General features: G+C 41.6%; 1 protein-coding gene across 2 annotated transcripts in view; it reads left to right on the top strand.

The window, feature by feature from the left end:
• Window positions 1-633: 633 nt before the first annotated feature.
• znf292b (zinc finger protein 292b) overlaps window positions 634-20420 on the top strand; it is a 32782-nt gene continuing 12995 nt past the window's right edge. Inside the window, exons 1-4 of one of the 2 annotated variants that reach the window (XM_047337972.1) lie at window positions 634-1019; window positions 6700-6854; window positions 7028-7106; window positions 7422-7557. In XM_047337972.1, coding sequence (XP_047193928.1) covers window positions 855-1019; window positions 6700-6854; window positions 7028-7106; window positions 7422-7557 — 535 coding nt within the window. In that variant the 5' untranslated portion in view covers window positions 634-854. The remainder of the gene's footprint in view (window positions 1020-6699; window positions 6855-7027; window positions 7107-7421; window positions 7558-20420) is intronic. The other variant, XM_035143297.2, reaches the window with a different exon arrangement.

The raw sequence follows: 20420 nt of genomic DNA, 5'->3' as shown, positions 1-20420 counted from the left end.
ATATATATATATATATAATTTTTATTTTACATTTTTTGATATTCTATTTTTTATTTATTTTATTCAATATTTGTTTTGCTTGTAATATTCTGAGCATTGCTAGAAGAGAGCCTGTGACCCAAGCATTTCATTGCTAAATGTAATTGTTGTGCATATGACAATAAACTCTTGAATCTTGAATCATTTTGAAGTGGAATGAGTGTGTGAAAATTCTCAATTCTAATCCAGAAATTGCATAGTCAGAGACACCACGAACAAGAATCCACTGGGAATTACTCATAAACTCTCAAGGAATAATTTTAATCAGCTTCCAAATATGGTTACATTATGTATACATTGGGCCATTTTCACAGACTTGCCCTTTAAATTTACTCAGTTGTTCTGCAGTAAAAAGCCATGAAAATTTATGAAGATAAGTATATATCAAATGAGAGACTAAAAGATAGTTATGTTTTCGTACTTTTTGGTCGCTCCAACCATCTATACCGCTTTACCGTACAAGGCATAAGTAGACGCGCAACAAAAATCCAAGGGGCGGCTACATTCACACATGACAGCTCACTTTTACTGCAGTCCACCAAGCCCATGAGAAAGCGCCCAGCCCGCCTGCGCAGTTCTCCAGTTCCAGCCTGAACGCACGGTGCCATGGGCAGTGTCGGTTGCTAAGCAATTTGTGTGCGTATGTCTGAAACGGTGGCTGGGGGATTCGCGCATGCGTACGTCTGGAACAATGAGGGCTATCCGGCTCTGCGGGAGGATGTTTCCCCAGTGGTAGACGTTTGCATCACTATGTACGTATTTTAAGCTGTTACGTAGCGACGCGGTAGTGGTACGCGCTAGAGCTGAGTGTGAAGATGGCGGACGAGGAGGCCGAACAGGACCGTAGTCCCAAGAACGGTATCAATGGAACGTTATGGGAACTCAGACAACGGTTGCAAGAGCTTCAGGAAGTCGTAGTTACAGAACGAGGCGAGTCTCCGATCCAGTCATCTTCTGAGTATTGCCAAGAGTTTTGTCGGGTGAGTTTCCCCTTCAAGTCTTAAACCAACAAGCTAGCCATTTTGCACTCGTAATTTCATTTCGTTCTGGAGAATCCAGTGGATGTTTGAGTTAGTGCCAAGCTATGTTTCAGTGGATTCGACCTTGTTGTTGCCTTAAACTAGTAATAAAAAAAGGCCCAGTCATTACGACGAAAATTAATCGGTTTAACTCAGAAATTTAGAGTGATCTGACCGTTGACATGGCTAGCTTATACAGCTAGCTTCTGGAACACGCTAGCGCATGGTAGTGTTTTTAGGGTCCAGTTAAACCCAAATGTTACCTCGTTAAACAGTTAAGTTACCATTATAGTTATCGCTCATTGAATGGTTCTGCTAGACTTGCAGTATCAGACAGACGACAGTTTCCCCCAGGTGGTGGCAATTTACAGTTACAAGTTAGCCAGCACCACCAAGCTGTATCATCTTGCAGGTAGCACAATGTTAGCTCCTGTGGCTACGTGCGTTTTCTCGTGAGACTTGGTTTTACAAAGTTGTCTCCGATTGTAACGTAGCCCCCGGGTTACCGCCTATAAGTTTTTAGTTGTAGCTAATTCCACAAATGTAGGTATATTCAAAAGCTTGACATTTTAATTTTGCGTTAAACTTTGTGTTAAATGTAGTGAAGTTGATTGGACGACATGGGAGAACGGGAAGGATTTGTCTCTGTGTCCGAAATCACTCACGTCTCATCATATAGTCCACTGTTTAGTTAGTTCCCCATTTTGTAGTGTTGCCCGAATGTTTTTTAATATCCTACATGGACTCATTGCCTTTCACAACTCATTTGGAAAATCTGTGTACGACTGATGGTCTCTAACCGACCATCATGCACTGCGCTCTCCCTGAATGAGAAAAAAACGGAAAGACAGAAAAGAGGACAGCACTGTTTGAAAACAAAAAATTGTCATGTCTGAATAACAAGAAATGATAACAAATCCCCAGATGTGATGCTAAAGAAAGTAGCAGCAAATTGAAAAGGCTATGTTGAAGGAGACTGAAAGTTGTAGTATTCACCAAATATTGTATTTATTGGAATAATATGCTCCATATACCTTTTACAGATTGACATTTATATGGCACGTTTCAATTGTGTGACAATAATAACGTACTTACCGACACAGAGAAAATGCTCTGAGTTGTGTCCAAAAGGTTTTTCCCACTATATAGACCTCTTCATGGAACTCCTAATACAGTGAGTAGGGAGGAGTGCGTGATTTACAACACTACCATTTAGCCTACGGAACTCTGATGTATAATCCTGAAAGATGTGCACCTCAGCACCATCATAATACAAGGGTGCTCTCTCCCGACTTAATCGCAATATCAGCTCCCTGTCCTGGTCGCGGTGTATTTTTGCAATAATTGTCCTTGGTTGTTCTCCCTCTGAGGTCAGTCTGGGTTTTGGAATACGGTGGGCTCTGTCCACTTTCACCACCCTGGAGTACGCAGTCTGGCCGAAAAGTTTTATGATCAGTTCAGACACAAAGGCCGTAGGATGTCCCTTCTCCACGCATTCTGCGACTCCCACAAACTTCAAATTCAACCATCTGGAGCAGCCCTCTAAATCGTTCACCTTCCAGCAGGAGAACACTGTTTGTAGCCTGTAGGTCCTGGCAGGCCCTCTCTATGGTTTCCAGGCAGGTGTCCTGCTCTGTTACTGTGCTGGTCAGCCCCTCTACTTTCTCCGCAATGGCTGATTGTTCCTTTTGCACGAGAGTAAGGGAGTTTTCAAGGGAGTCCAAGCGGGTAGTAATGGAGTGTCTGGTATCTTCTATCAACTTCCTCATCTCCATACCTTGATTTTCTATAGCAGCTAATATGATCATTGGTGTAGGCTGAGGCACGGCTGCATGGAGATTCACAGGTGTTGGCTTTGCAGCCATGTGCTTCTCGTCAGGTGCAGCGTCGTTTGAAAGTTTATTCGGTTCTTTCTCGGTCTGATTGCCTTTTCTAAGCCTCGTCTTCGGCCCCATCCAAACCCAGAAGGGAGCTAAAAATACGTTAGTCACACAGATACTAATAAACTCCAACCTTGGGGTGATTCTAAATATCAATTCATATTATTGTGAGGTGTTTATGTTTTTTAACCGCAATAACATTAAAAGCTGAACCTGAGGGTACGTTGAGGCTTAAGGTAAATCTGACTGGCTACTGGTGCGTGCGTGCGCGTGTGTGTGTGTGTGTGTGTGTGTGTGTGTGTGTGTGTGTGTGTGTGTGCGCGCCTCCAGTCTGACCTGCTCTCACTTTTTGTTTTAATATTTCATCAACAAAAATATATCTTTTTAAGCTATTAGACTGCAGCTATATGTTTTTATTTATTTCAAAGTGGGCTACTTATTTTATACGTTTCCCACAAATATGGGGAGGACTCAAGTAGGCCTGCATAGTTCTGTGTTTAATTTATTTCAAAGTAGGGCTTCACATTGCCAGTGTATTTTGTTCCTCTTCATAAGCATTTGGTGTTTTCCTTTGTTGTAACAGGTAAAAATAGCAATAAGATGTCAACAGTATTCTTTATTGTCGTTCTATAATTTCATAAATGCAACAAACTATAGTTTTTATATTTATTTATATATATATATATATATATATATATATAAGCTGTCTTATCAACTATGTTTTGCGGCTCCAGACAAATTTTATTTGGGGGAAGAGGGGGCTAAATGGCTCTTTTGATAGTAAAGGTTGCCTACCTTTGACCTAGGGGTATCAGCCAAATCATCACGGTACAGTGTTAACTGTACGATATTTGTTTAGCATTCCTCTTGGATTTTTTTAGCATCAGAGGTAGGCCGGCACCCCCCATCCCAAAACATAATGACAAACAAATCATTTAATAAATAATACAATCGATAGTGATGTATTTATTTTTTATTATTTTGACACATCAATGCTCTTGTAAGGCGGGTCCCCTTTTGGAAGTTCCACTGCGAGCGTGCTGTAAACAAACTAGTCTGCTCCTCAAACTCAAACCACTAAATGTTGATATGTTTGATATGACGCATCAATATCACCACTGATAACCACATAATGATCGACTCATTTCTTTATGAGTAAAGGCCACAATGTGTGAACACTTCAGTTTCACAGTCAATATAATGACGACGGACAAAGACAAGTGGATCGAACAAAAGCCCACATTGCGCAACTGGTATCGAATATGTTGCTGGTAGTACTTGTTTACAACGGAGTCACTTGAGTGATGTCCCACTGACATTGGAAATAAGGGCTGTCCAAACACACGCTTATAAACCTCTGTCCCTAGCTTGAGCGTATTCTCCACAGTGAACACATTCTTAGTGGGGAGGGGGTCACCTCTCTTTGCAAAGTATGTGGAAGTAAATTTTTGGAAAAAAAAAAAAAATACATACATTAAATAATGATAATCATACAATACATTAACGGTGTAGTTTAAGTAGAATTAATTATCTACATGCTGCACCTTAATAGATCATTATTTCAAAACTGAGGTACGTACCGAACCGTGATTTTTGTGTACCCTTACACCCCTAGCAGTCAATGTGTGGAGAACCGGAGGAGATGGTGGGGCGCACTCGTTTCTGTTGGCAGTGCACAGAACGAGAGTCACAGAGAGGCGCAGTAAATTACTTTGGAGCTATGCATGGCTACCTGGGTGTCTTCCCCGGGCTTGGTGGCGCAGTGGACGGGCAGTGCCCACTCTGCCCTGGGCTTGCTAATGTGTGGGCTCTTGCATAGAGGTGAACCACTCTGCATGGATGCAGTGACTGAACATGATCCATTCATGCTTTCTGCTACATTCATTGTTTCGGCGGGTTTTCCACCACTGAATAATTATAACTACTGCTGCTTCAAGACCAGGACAGATGCACATTAAAAGTCTGGTCGTCCTGTACGTGTCTGAGTCTCTTTCAGAGTCTGCTTCCTCCTCACTCTACCGCTGACCTGCGTACACTTTAACAATGAACACGATTACTTATCACATGTTATCAGGACACGTGCAGGACTGACAATTACTTTGTGTTTGTTTGATTTAGTTTGTGAGACATGTTTAAACTTGCTATACGAGACAGCCAGGACATCGGGGTTAAAGTGACAACAACATCATCGATTAAACGGCCCATATTTTACACCTTTCTGGGATTTAATTTGAAGTATTGGTACCCCTAAGATGATATATCAGTGGTTTTAAAGTCGAAAAAACTGCTGCAATGTGTATTTCTATGTCCACTGTTTTGCCTCTCTCTGGTGCTGCAGACAGAAAAGGCTGTTTTGCCTGCCTCATTAATTATTTATGAGCCCCTCCTCTGATTGGCTGACTGCACTTTGAGTGACACGCGACCAGGCCTATCACTCATTCTGGCGCAGTGATGATCTCTCTGGTAAACACAGCTGAAAGTCAAGTTATGTTTGGATACAGCTATAGAAGACCAGCCGCATAGGGTATAATCAGAGTTTGTCCTTTTAAGCTTTAGGTGCAGCACACAAGTCTAAACTGAATGGATGTCAAATTAGTGTGGCGAGCAGTGACCACTGTCATTTACTTACTGTTGTAGTCAGATTTTTGAATTTAAAACCTTATTTTGTAAATTACAGCACAGTTGTTATAACAGTTAGTCTATAATACTTTTTAAAGCACTTTTAAACTGATTGTATTAACTGATGAAAAAGCACCAACGTGCAGCAATATAGAAAATTGTGGATGGGATACATTGAAAACTTTGTGAATCGAATCATTGACTGCTGAATCGTGAGGCTAGTGAAGATGCACTCCTCTAATTAATGCAGCTTAAGAGAAAGCCCCAATTGGTTCCTAAACTATGTATGGATGTCCCTTGACCACTTTCAAATTGTACTGCCCCCTGAGTAGCTGGAGTTGTCAATGACTCTGACCAGATTTCCGGCAGGTTGGAAATTAGATTTGTGTGCAATGCGTCAGATCCGTTTGAAAATCATGTGTGAACTAGCCTTAAGGTTGAGTAACTCTGAAAGGCTACTTACTGTAGGCGGACACAAAAACACTAGCCAAGCAACATAATAAAGGAACCCTACCCAAACTACCCTAATGCAACACTGTAAAAGACGGGACACTTGGTTCCAAAAGAATATCTGATTAATTAACCCAATTTTATAGCCCTGAAAGTTAAGATATAAAACCCCTTTTTTAAAATCTAAGATTAATTATATTTCCAAAAAAGGTGAATTCAAACAGGACTTGGTAAAAACAGTATATGGCTGGATTGCAGATGGGCGTATAAAATGATTGAGTCTTGAGTCTGCACTGTGTCTCTCCTGTTGGGCTGCTGACAGTGCTCCAGACTAACTTACATAGGTTGCACCGGTGTGCCTAACTTTTCCATTTAGATGCATCAGCACATAATTCAGGTGCACCCAAAATGTTTCACTGTGCCTTTTGGCACATGAATAATACACCTTTTATGTACGACCAAAATGGTCACACTCTGGAGCTCTGTGACAACATTGTGGTTAACTTATGATACTGGTAGTTGCAGCTTCAGCTGTGCATGTTCCTGTGAGAGACATGTAATTCCTGACAGGCAGGCAGAAAGTCCAATGGGTGGTGTAACCTCATCATGGCCAGCCAGCCTCCTCTATCACTGACTCAGGACAACACTCTTTGAATGTTAATTTTGAAGTAAATGTTCTTACCTCTCGGTAGATGCTGCTGGAGTACGCAGGTCGTTGGAAGATAGAAGAAGAGCCTCTACCACTGGTGGAAGTGTACATCGTCGCTTTATTGAGTTATGCCCAGGCCTCTCCGTACCTCTCCCTGCAGTGTGAAAATGTTCCTCTTGTGGTTGAGAGGCTGTCACTGTAAGTACTATTTAGAAATGTTAAACTTCATACAATATATGGGGTCAAATTATTATTATGCTGAATGAAACCCTGAAATAGAAGTTACAGTACATATTTCCTATCATTGTATGTTTTCAAATTTGAAGTGCAGAACCAGTATCAATTTTGTTTATTTTATGTCTGTTCTTCAGGAGTTTTGTGGAACTATTGTTGTCATTGAAGGAGAGCATCCCAGATGGTTTATGGACAAAATTCAAGTCATCTGTGAAGGTAAAGATTTAGATTCTTATTTTGGGAAAGACATGGCCCTAAAAAACTAGGCATCACTCCACCCAATAATTTCCTTTGTGTATGAAAGTGTATGGAGTTGAAATGTCTTAGATTGTCCAGAACCTGTGCAAAGCTAAGGAAATCAAACTTCGAACTATCATATCCATGGTTCACAACCTTTAATTTAACTAATTACTTGCACTTACTTTTCTTTGGCAATACACAGTCTACCTAAGTCTGACTAAATAGCCTCAAAAATCAGACTGTCGCAAAACCATGTGACTTTAAATAATGGAATTTTCCTGGTATCCATAGTTTGCTCACAGTAAGCTGCAGGAGAATGGACTCGCTCAGCTGTCCCTGCTGTGTGCTTTTGGCCAGTATGATGGTGTTTGGACAAATGATGTCCTGCAAAGCCTTCTGTCCAACGGAAATCTACCGACAAAACAAGGTGAGTTCCTGCACTGTTTTTTATCCCCACCCCTTATTGCTCTCTTCTAATCACCCGCATGTAGAGCTGGTCTTTATAAATCCCTGATAATTAATATTTATGTTTTGCTTCTGCTGTAACAATTAAGTTTAAAGGAACACTGCGTTTGGCTTTTTTGAAGCAAATTTTACTTTCATGATTCTTGTTGTTCTAGGTTTGTACCCTCGTGGTTGAATGCACTTATTGTAAGTCACTTTGGATAAAAGCATCAGCTGAAAGTTGTGTGATAATCTGCGGGAAGACACAAAAACAATCTTTCACAAGATAAAAATAGGATAAAGGAGCTTAATCCGGACCAACCTGATTTACAGATTCAGCAGCAAGTGATGACGAGTTTACACCCGGGGCTTCTGCTGCTCTTGATTCCCCTGTTTGCTGTTTAGTGAGACCTAAAACAGCTTTCTGAAAAATACAAACGGCATCAAAGTTGCCACAGTCACCATGAGGCTACATTTTAGATGCAGGCTACAGGACTGGCATATTGCGTGTTGTGTTTTTTTGGTTGAGTCTGGCTTTAGTTTCATACGCGATACTTGCAAAAGATGGCAAAACTGCGATGAATGGTGTTCCATGCAGCACGCATTCACGCTCTGCATGTCAAAGTATTTGGCCAATCAGATGGAGAACCCTGGAGAACTGAGTTCTGGAAGCTCTCCTTTGTGTCCAGAACAAAGAAGACATGTGACAACTGAATTTGGCTACAAATGTAGGCCCAACTATTGTTCACACATACTAGGTCCCAACAAAGCCAAACTACAAGTGTTACATGTAAGTGCAACTAAACGTGTGTGTGTGTGTGTGTGTGTGTGTGTGTGTGTGTGTGTGTGTGTGTGTGTGTGTGTGTGTGTGTGTGTGTGTGTGTGTGTGTGTGTGTGTGTGTGTGTGTGTGTGTGTGTGTGTGTGTGTGTGTGTGTGTGTGTTATTTTGACCAGTTGTCATTTTCTGCAAATAAATGCTCTAAATGACAATATTTTTATTTGGGAGAAATGTTGTCAGTAATTTATAGAATAAAACAAACATTTTCATGTTTCATAGGTAACACATACCAATAAATAGCAAAACCAGAGAAACTGATCCTTTTGAAGTGGTCTCTTAATTTTTCCAGAGCTAGCTATATATATATATATATATATAGCTTTTTTTTTTATTAATACTTTTTTAAATATAAACACTAGAGTTGACGTAGGTTTATTAGACATCATCTTCTTTACCACGGTGGAGTCGGAAGAGATATGTCTTTAGTCTGCGGCAGACAATGAGGAGACTTTCTGCTGTCCTGATGTCAATGGGGAGCTCGTTCCACCATTTAGGAGCCAGAACAGCAAACAGTTGTGATTTTGTTGAGTGGCTAGCTCGCAGTGAGGGAGCAGCAAGCTGATTGGCAGATGCAGAGCGGAGTGGACGATCTGGGGTGTTAGGTTTAACCAGGTCCTGGATGTGGACTGGGCCCGATCCGTTCACAGCAAGATACGCAATTACAAGTGTCTTGAAACGGATGAGGCAGCCACTGGTAACCAGTGAAGGGAGCAGAGTAGTGTGAGTGAACTTAGGTAGGTTAAAGACCAGTCGAGCTTCTGCATTCTGGATGAGTGTGGGGGTCGGTAAGCACTAGCAGGCAGCCAGGAGGGAGTTGCAGTAGTCTAGGCATGAGATGACAGGGGGCCTGGACCAGAACCTGTGGAGCCTTCTGAGTGAGAAGGGGGACGTATACTACTGATGTTGTGCAGCATGTATCTACACAAGCGTGTTGTTGCAGCAATGTTTGCAGTTAGGGAGAGTTGACTGTGGAGTGTCACACCCAGGTTCCAAGAGGTCATGGGTGGGAGAGTCTTTCCCTGCAAGGAAAAGTAGTTTGGTCTTGTTGAGGTTAATTTTCAGGTGGTGTGCTGACATCCACTGAGATATGTCAGACAGGCAGAGGTAGGATCTTTGAGGTATGATGAAAGCAAGGAGAGAGCAGAGTCTGAGACACCCAGATCCTAAAGGGAGGAAATAAGAATCTGGGGCCTCATTTATAACTGTTGCGTACGCACAAAACAAGGCCTTAAACTTGCGTATGCCACTTCTCACACAAATGTATATTTGTGCACTTCAAGGCAAACTCTGAACCATGTGTACTTGACATTTGGAGATTGGAAAATGACGATGCACAAGTGAGGTGGTGAACTGAAACCAGATTATTGATCCACTTCATTAACATTAAAACTAACAAAAAATTATAACTAGCATTATTTGTGCTCGCGCGACATAACTGTTGCATACGAACTTTCAATTCAAAAAGTTATTAAACAACTTAGAGCAAATTGCGTTCAGATACCATTAAACAGCGGAGTTACAGAGCTGAGTCATTTATAGTTTTTAATATCTTCTAACAGTATCATCAAGGACAAATGTGTGTAACATCGCTGCAGGGTACATGTCTGTGCCATCAGGGCGCACAGAGCGCAATGGAGATCACTCACAAAAAATAAAGAGAAACTATTCACTTTCAAACTTCTATTTCTAACTAATATCCCAGAATGGAGGTTACAGTCCACTGATGTGTGAAGTAATTGGTCCGATTGCTCTAAATCAGGGGTAGGCAACCTTTACTATCAAAAGAGCCGTTTTGCCCCCTCTTCCCCCAAATAAAATTTGTCTGGAGCCGCAAAACATATTTGATAACACAGCTTATAAAGTTTTATATATAGTTATACTATATATATTAAAACTCTAGTTTGTTGCATTTATGAAATTATAGAATGACAATAAAGAAAACTGTTGACATTTTATTGCTATTTTTAACTGTTACAACAAAGGAATACACCAAACTCTTAAGAGGAGAACAAAATACACTGGCAATGTGAAGGCCTACTTTAAAATAAATTAAACACAGAACTATGCAGGCCTATTAGAGTCCTCCCCATATTTGTGGGAAATGTATAAAATAAGAAGTAGTCCACTTAGAAATAAATAAAAAGATATAGCTACAGCCTAATAGCTTATAAAGATATATTTTAGTTGACGAAATATTAAGGCTGGTCAGACTGGAGGTCAGACTGGAGGCACACACAGAAACTGAAGCTCGGTACAAACCAACTGCAGCTTCTGCTCTGATCTAGAAGCTGCAGCGCTGATCTCTGAGCAGCTGTGACCAGAGAAACTCTGTGTTTCCACAGATAAGAAGCAGCCGGTAAGTACGTGAACGAGCTATGATCTCACTGTGTGTATCTTTGTGAGCGGGGGCTGGGGGCGGGAGCAGGGCCTGTTTGTGTGTGCACTGTCTGGGAGCGCACACACACACACACACACACACACACACACACACACACACACACATTCGCCCGCTCCTGGTATTTCATGCTGGCCTGATACGATGATGATTTAAAAAGTGAACGTGACGTTCACTCACGTTAATCGTGACCCTCACTCACGTTCAGCATATGAAAACTGATTCGTTAAGTTAACCGTTCGCGCAAAATATGCGCGACATGCACAACACTGTACAGGGAGCCGCTGCAGACGGCTGAAGAGCCGCTGGTTGCCGACTCTAAATATATAGATTCTGTGGTGACATTTGTGCGTAATGCGCGATGGATGCACGTGAATGGAAGGATGAGGAGGAAACTAGGGTTCAGCTATCACAAAGGTTTTTTTTCCCCATGATGACTCATCAACTGATACAGATTCTATAGATCTGTGATCTTGGATCTTTGTGCTGAACTGAATCCAGTATTATACAGATTGACCCGACAGAACCGAACCATCTCAGTGCAAACACAAGCATACAAAAATAATTCTGTTAAATTTTATAGATTGGGGACAATCACAGCTGTCTCAGCTTGTATTTATAGTCCACAATCAGCAGCCACCATTATCAGGATCCACCATCACGATCGGATGCCACCATAGTCCAGAGTCCATCGTCATGATCCACTGCTGCAATCCGGATCCATCATCAGCTGCCCACGCGATAATGGTCTACCACCACTATCCACGATCAGATGACAACACGACAAAGGATGTAGGTTGCTAAGTAGAGAGAAGCACGCAGATGGAGACACTCGTATATGTAAGCGAAATCAGGAAAGTTGATGTTGAAACCCGAGTCTTCCGAGCAGAGTGGACAGAAAAGTATGCGGTTATTCTTCCTGCAGTGAGCTCAACGAGACTGGTGTGTCTCATATGCTCAGTCTGTTGCGGTTGTCAAAAGTGGCAATTTAAAACGCCATTACGAAACTAAACACAGACACTTTGAAGACTCCTACCCGCAACAGTCCGAGGTAAGGAACTGGAACATAAATGAGCTCAAAGCCCAGTATGAGCGGTCTAAGCAGGTCCTCTCTCATTCCCTCTCCACACAATAGCGGAGATATGAGTGTTCGCTCAGAATACGGTGGATTTTGGGGCAACATAAAAAGCCCTTTACAGGTGGGAGCATCGTTAAAGAGTGCATGAATGCTGTGTCCGAAACACTTCTCGATGGGAAAAGAAAGACAAATCCCCCTTTCAGCCACAAGACAAACGGAAATATTAGGACAGGATGTTCAGTCACAGCTCATTGCGGCTATAAAAAGTGCAACTTCCATAGCTTTAGCAGTTGATGAACCGACTGATATTAGTGACAATGCCTAGCTTTTGGTATATGTCATATTTTACCCCGCAGAATCACAATCATATCGGGTTTTATTGCCAAGCAAGTTTACACATACACGGAATTTGCTGTGGTGTGTTTGTGCTATTATAAATATAGAAAATATAAAAACAGGAAACAAAAATTTCATTTAAAAAATTTAATAAAACTATAAGCAGAATAAAAAATACTATAAGCTGGAGGGATTGTGGAAAATGTACAGTTACTGTTATTTGTCAAGTGTCACAGTCACAGGCAGGGACATCATTGCAGTTCAGTTAAAGAGAGGTAGAGAGGAAACTTCTGTGAGGACATCTTAGGTATCACAGCACTTACAACACACACCAGAGGAGGTAACATCTGTATGGATAAAATAAATGTAGGCCTATGCAAATTCCAAGACAAAATGTTTATTGCACCTTGTTTCTTATTTGTCCAGCAAAGGCATTGTATTTTTGCCAGTTTGTCTTAGAATGATTTTGATTGTTACAAAATCAACTTTGTGCAATAAAAATGTTAATTAAACTTAGTTAGTCTGGTAAAAAGCATGGTCCCGTATTTGTACGTTGTTATTATTCGGACCCCAGAAGGGGAGGAGGGTTGATTTCTGGACCTCATTCAATTTTAGTTGAAGACTCCTGGATTACACTGTTCCGGTTTTATTGATATGTATAACTGGGGTCATCCGCATAGAAGTGGAAATTTGTTATTATGTTTCCCAGTGGAAACATGTATAACAGATACAAGTTGTGGGTTAAGATGATGAGATTATTGTGGTCAGCTGATCAAGGGAGATCAGAGAGAAGCTGTCTAAATAATTGGTAAGATTCTCAGCTGTTCCTGAGATGTCTGTGCTTGATGGAGTATTAGTGCCAACTGAGGGCAGGAGATGGTTGATTTCATTTCTAATAGTTAGAATTTTATCATTAAAGAAGGTCATAAAGATATTGCTATTCAGGGATTGAGGAATACTGGGTTCGGTGGAGATGTGACTCTCTGTCAGCCTGGCTACAGTGCTGAAAAGAAACCTGGGGTTGTTTTTATTTTCTTCTATTAATGTGGAGTAGGGCCTTCTTATATGCTCTAACACTATCTTTCCAGGCCAGGGGTCTCATTTATCAAACAGTGCGTAGGATTCATACTAAAAGTGTACGTACGCCCAAAAGCCGGAAATGGCGTACGCCAAAGGAAATTCCGATTTATAAAACCGTGCGCACGCACACCTGAACGCAATGTTCGCTTTATAAATCACAGTCCACCTGGAAACGTTCGTACGTGGATCTGCCTCCAAATCCGCCCTCCACATGCCCACTTTCAACCATAAATGGTCAATGCAAAGCACAGCATGAATATTAAATTATGCTGCTGACCAATGGGTTTCCACCGTGAGTCCTGACGGCATCAAGCGATGAGAAGAGGAAGCAAAACTTTCTGACACTGACATCAAGGTGGAGGTGAAGAGCGATTTTATGGGACAGCAGTGATGTCACTAATAAAGAAAATACACTGATACTCTGCTGCTGCTGTGGATAATACGTGTGAGAGTGAAGACGATAGAACGGAGCCTGAAGTTTAAAAAAAGATCACAGATCAATAGAATCTATATCAGCTGATCAGGCATCGCTGAACCCTCTATTCTTCCTCATCCTTCCATTCGCATGCACACATCACGCAGAACCCCGCACCAGTGTCACGGCAGTATTTATTTATTTAGAGCATTGGACCGATTCCCTCACATCAGTGGATCCTAACCTCCACTCTGGGATATTATTTGGAAAGCTTCTTCATTTCTTGTAAGTGATCTCCTGTGCGCGCTGTGCCTCTGTGCGCCTGATGGAACCGTCCCGTTCACTGCAGTGATTTGATGATACACGCACAGTGTTAGAAGATATTATTAAAACCTATTAATGACTCGGCTCCGTAACTCCGCTGTTAATGGAATCTAAATGTAATTTGCTGTAAGTTGTTTTATATATTTTTTAATTAAAAGGTTTGTGTGGAACAGAAATGTCGCGTGAGCAAAACTAAGCTGTTGGTTTTAATGTAAATGATGAATTGGATCAATAATCTGGCTTCAGTTCACCACCTCGCGTCTGCATCGCCACTTTCCCGTCTCCAAAACGTTCGTACACATGGGTCAGAGTTTGCGTGGAAATACGCAAATTTTCCCGTCATGTTTGTTTTTATAAATCCCAACGTTTGCGTGAGAAGTGGCATACGCACGTTTCAGGCCCCGTTTTGTGCGTACGCAACGGTGATAATTGAGACCCCAGGTGATTTTCAACACAGTTGTTGGAGCGCCACTTCCTTTCTAGTTTTCTTGACGCTTGTTTTAATTTCATGTTTGTTGGAATTGTACCAGGGAGCTAATTTACTATGTGTTACAAGCTTATTTTTTTAGAGGTGCTATGGAGTCTAATGTTAATTGTAATAAGCTTAGAGAGCTATCAACAAGATGGCCAATCTCAGTGGAGCTAGGGATTTTAAAGAATTTGTTGGTTATATCGACCGATATTACGGAGTTAAATGTAATTGGCTAAGGCTCTCATTATTATTGTCAACATGAATATTAATGTCGACAATAATAATTGTATCTGTTTTTAGGACTAGGTTTGATTAAAAACTCTGGAAGTCCGTTAAAAATTCTGAAAAGGCCCCAGGAGCACGGTAAACTACAGCAAATATGATTGGCTGTTGTGATTTTTTTGGAAGGGTGTGGATAAGGTAAAGACTTTCAAATGAGTTGTAGCTTAGTTTAGGTTTAGGATTAATCGATAGACTGGAGTTAAAAATAGCAGCAACTCCACCTCCTCGGCCAGAGTCTCGGGCAGTGTGTGTATTTATATGTGAGTAGATTCATTTAGGCTGAGATATTCTTCAGGATGCAGCCAGGTCTCAGTGAGGGACAATAAATCAATATTGTGATCTGAGACTAGTTCATTTACTAAAATAGCCTTTGACAACAGTGATCTTATGTTTAAGAGTCCACATTTAATTGTCTTTGTTTGTTGTGGTGTTGCAGATGATGTGTTCATTTTTATTAGTTTTTTGTGTGGAATTCTTTCGCTGTTAATGTTTGATTTAAATAATTTAATGGGACAGGGGACAGACACAGTCTCTATGGAGTTGTGGTCGTGTGACTGATCCAAAGGGAGCGCAGAGAAGTGTGTAGGACTGCAGCTCCGCGTCCTGATCCCAACTCTGGGTTGTCATTTTGGGTTTAAAGCCTGACCTCCGACATACGAAGCCGGGAGTCGTTCCTGCCAATGTGAATTACGATCTTACTATATTTACTTTTAGCTTTAGCCAGCAGCTTCAGTTTTGATGCGATGTCGCCTGCTCTGGCCGTTTGCATGCAATTGACTATGGTCGCTTGTGTCGCTAACCTCACGTTTCTCAAGTGGGGTTTCGAGTCGCCAATGACCAGAGTTTGCTTTTCAGTCAGTAGGTACCCTCAAAGTATGAAAACAGTCACTCCGTGGACTTTTTCACTAAGAAATATGTTATTGAAACGTTACGTTTTCTACTTCCTCTCCGTATGATGTAATCTTGGAATCACACAGCCCCACCGAGGCTGGTACCACTCCAGCCTCCGAACCCACCCAAATAGAGTTTTCCAGGCCAAGATCATTGAGCTTCGAGATGTTTTTTTAGGGAATAATGGTGTTGAACGCTGAACTGTAACCAACAAAGAGCATTCTCTCATATGTATTCCCTTTCCCCATGTGAGTGAAGGCTGTGTGGGTTGCCAAGGAGATGGTGTCGTCTGTGGACCTGTTTGGTTTGTAGGCAAACTGAATAGGGTCCAAGGTGTCCGGAAGGGAGGAGCAGATGTGGATTTTGACTGGCACTTCATGATGACTGATGTCAGTGTGACAGTCATTTAAGCATAAGGCCACTGGCTTCTTGGGGACCGGAAGAATGATGGATGCATTGAAGGGGGTGGGGAATACGGACGGACTCAGGGAGAGGTTGAAGATGTTGGTAAACACCTCTGCTACTTTATTAGCGCACAGCTATGAGCCTGGTCCTCCCTTTGTAGTCCGTGATGCAGCGTAATCAAGACCACATCCACTCTGTCTCTGTAGTCCTTTTTGACACTTGCGTAGGTCGTATCTGGCTGCTTTGTAGGCTTCAGGGTCTTCTGAAATGAAAGCAGTGGTCCGTGCTTTGAGTTTAGCACAGATTTCCTGACCAAAAACCATGGGTCACATGGTTTTTGGTTGGGGAAGATGTGGACGGTAGTTTTTGAAACAATATTGTTGATGCACCCATTAGTCCTAGTATTCGCTGATATTTCCACCAGCTGCACCCTCAAACATCTGCCAGTCAGTTGTCTCAAAACAGTCCTGCAGAGTCTCATCAGCCTCTTTGTTCCATTTGTGGATGACCCTGGAAACCGTTTTTTCATGTTTAAGTTTCTGTTTATATGCGGGCAGCAGAAGAATGGAGCAGTGCTCTGCTTTGCCAAAAGCAGGGAGGGGGATAGGTTTATAACACTCTCTGATTGGGGTGAAGCAGTAGTCCAGTGTTTGTTGTCCCCTGGTGGGAGGGCGATGTGTTGATAGTATTTAGGGAGAACTAGCTTCATGTTGGCCCTGTTAAAATCTCCCAAAGTAATGAAAATGGCCTCAGGGTGAGTTCTCCAGTCCATCCCATACAGCTCCTCCAGGGCTAAAAATGTGTCCACTTGAAGAGGGATGTAAACAGCTGTTAGGATGACTGAGCTAAACTCTTTGGGTAGATAGAAGGGTCGAACTTTAATAATTAGCAGCTCCAGAACGGTAGAGCAGTGCGTTGTTCAAACACTGACATCCGTGGCCCTCAAAGAGTTAACCATGAAGCACACCCCGGAGTGATGGCATAGTCGGGTAAGCTGGGCTCCAGACAGGTCTCTGTAAACGACAGAACACAGCAGCTTCTAATGTCCCGCTGGTGTTTAATCCATGTGCAGGTCGTCCAGCTTGTTCTCCAGTCGTTTGTTGTTCCTCTGTCGGGTCCCGACACGCTTCCCCCTCTGTTTTCCTCCTTCGTCCCGCAAGTAAACAAAAGACTCAAGGGAGTTGTCGTGCGCGGTGTCAAAACACGGTTTAAAGTCCGAACTGGCTGACGAGCGTAACTCCAAAATTGATTAACGGCCATAGTGAATGTGTGAGAGCAATGTGTGTGCAAAAAGAGCCAGGGCGAAAAAGTTAAAGAACAAAAGTATGCTGAACTGGCTCGGAGCTCTTGTCAGTGCAGCCATCTCACAGCGCAACCGGAGCAGTTTTCAATTAAATATAAAGGGTTATTTGCTCCTTATTTTATATGGTTTTACAAAAGGTTTATCTTTCAATTTTCTCAGACTTGACTCTGATTGGCACCCCATATTATTCACCTTTGTCAAACCTGCTACAACAGATACTGCTGGACCAGAGACCCCCAGATATTGATGGAGCGCACCCTGCCCTCAGACCATTCCCCAATCCTACCGCTTGACCAGATCACTCTGCGTATTATCGTCCGGACTGCGACCTTTGGTTTTACCAGAGATAATGCAGCAAAAGACCTGAGGAAGCGGGTCCCAAAATATTATAAATCTTGACATTAAGAGTATGATCTACATAACCCTAGTTTTGCGTACTATAGAGCTGTAAGCTGGTATTTGGGATATAATGAGTATATATGAAAAGACTGATATGTCAGAATAATTTTTTGATTGATTGTTTTTTTTATTAAGAGAATAAGGCTTTAATTTGTGAAAATATTAACAATTAAAGATGGAGCTATTCATTTTAGGGAATGATGATGTTTGAAAACAAGTACACCCCTCCCCTCACTGTTTCTTCAGAAGGTCCAGCCCCCTCATTCATGCATTGTCATGGTGCACTACTGATCTCAACAAGTTGGAATTAGCCACCATAGACATTAGCATTAACTTTAGATAAGATAAATGTTAAATCATCAGAATCTGTTGTGACAATAATTGTACAGTACCTCTGTACCACTGGTGAAATTGACTGGCAGCTTCCCGCTTGGAGGACGTTACGTACCAGTGTGTGGTCGCCGCAGTCCAGAGGCAACTTCTAGTGGTCTCTACACTGGCACACTGATGTCAATGTGGGGTTTGCCCTTTCATTATTTTGTCATCTTCCTTTGGTTAGCTGCAGTCTGGTTCCTAAGCAGTTAGCATATGGAGTGCAACTGTGAAAATAGCATTTCCAGTGGCTAACAGTATTTATTTCATTTTGAAACAGTGGCAATGTACGTTATTTGAGGTCTTTTTTTTTTCCAGGTCGTCCTTAGTTGGAGGCAGAGGAATGATTACATTGTCTTGTTTGAGGTGTAATAGGTGATATTTCCACATTAAATCAAAAATCACTTTCAGAGACCTCTGTATTGCTCCCACTGCTCCTCCCAACCTGAGGATTTTTTCTCCAGCGCACACATAGCTAGTGGGCCTCTAGGAGATATTAGCAGACAATTTTAAGTGAGACTTTTTTCTTATGCGCCTTGTTTTTCTTTTACTAGGGTGTGCAGATGAACTTAAGTTGCTCCAACAACTGCACGTCTTTGTCTGGCCTTATTGCCGGACAGGTCTTTTGACAATTGTTTTATTGTGACTTTTTCTGATGTTTTTTTTAATCACCCTCCATCCCCGTTTGTGGGTTAATGAAAGCTTGGGGCCTGAACAATCTCTTTTACACCCTAGATGGATTCACGGTTAAATCGTGTCAGGCTTGTGACTTTGAATGTAAATGGCATCCAGGAACCTATTAAACATACAAAATTCAGACATATCTCAAATCGCTTAAATGTCATATTACTATGTTAGAAGAGACCCATTTCTCCTCTACAGCTAACCAGAATAATGGAGGTGTAAGCATTTTAACTTTGAAAAATATTGCAATTAAACTGTCCAATGTACATTCAGACCATGAGGGGAGATATATAGTATTAAATTTACTTTCACAGAATCAGAACATCACATTTGTAAATGTTTATCCACCGAACGCATCTTAGCTGATTATCTTATCAGCTCTCCGAAGGGTCATCTTAATGTTGAAGGAGACTTAAATTGTCTACACACCTGGTATTAACATGTGGCACCACAAGCGTCTTAGGTCGGATCTCACCGTCCTGCTCGATACAACCAAACACGTATGTCATATCTGTTCATGAAGGTGTGTGTATGTGAGAAAGAGAGCAACAGTGGTAGAAAGACATGGAGAGATGAGTTTGAATCTCGTGCTGCTCCGCTGTGAAGAAAGATTTTAACAATTTATGGAAAGTATCAATCATTATATGGTGATCAGTGTTGATATTGTGGCGGTGGTCACAATCAAATCAATGAGATGAGAAAAAATACGTTCAATTCATAGTGAAACTGCAGCGGGTCAGAGGACATCTGCTGACTAGGAAGTCCTTCATATGTGGCCCAGGACAGATTTGCGTTCACACTCCTAAAAGAATTTTGACACATGCGTTTCAGACCAACTTTGAATTTGGTGGCATAATGGCCCTCTTCCATTTGATAGGGGTACCTCATGGCTATTTGAGAGTTTCAGACACAGTTATAAGTTACTGACATGTGGCGTATGGTCAGTCCAGTCAGTAGGAAATATACATTCTATTGGAAGTTTTTCAGCACATTCTCGGTATGCAGTATGTTGTACCTAGTTCCAGCCATTCCTTTCCTCTCCAGCCAGAGATGGATGTACACAGCAATGCAGACGTGCCATGTTCATGTATGTCCTGAACATTGTACACTATGCTTTGCAATTTTGTCTCCATTACATCTTTGTCTCCATTAGGAGATCTTGTTATTTTCCCCTGTTTTGTGTAAAACAAAGTGAATGTTTATTCCTAGTTTCCTAATTCCTGATTTTTCATTTGAATAACTCAATGCATGTTCACAATCACAAAGAAAATTTATTTTGGTGTGTATAAAAGAATAGTGCCATTGGAATGTCCCAAATGCACCAAATTTGAAATTGTGTGGCCAAAATATTTCTCCAAAGGGCATGTCCCCGAACCCCCTAGCTGACTACCTTTTCCTACTTGTTGGCTACTCCATATCCTGTTGGAAAAACCTGTGAAATGCTGGTATTAATTTCTATGTTTGATTGAGCGAAAATATTATTTATCAACAGGTCTGTAGTTGCTGCTAGGAAGAAGACTGTGTGTCACTTCCAGTATTTGTTTACATTTAGCCAGAGTTGCACATTTAAAA

Source organism: Hippoglossus stenolepis, chromosome 20 (genome assembly GCF_022539355.2).
Source record: "Hippoglossus stenolepis isolate QCI-W04-F060 chromosome 20, HSTE1.2, whole genome shotgun sequence".
In the NCBI taxonomy this organism is placed as follows: domain Eukaryota; kingdom Metazoa; phylum Chordata; class Actinopteri; order Pleuronectiformes; family Pleuronectidae; genus Hippoglossus; species Hippoglossus stenolepis.
The sequence above is the reverse complement of the archived record's forward strand: the minus strand, read 5'-3'. Positions and strand labels throughout refer to the sequence as shown.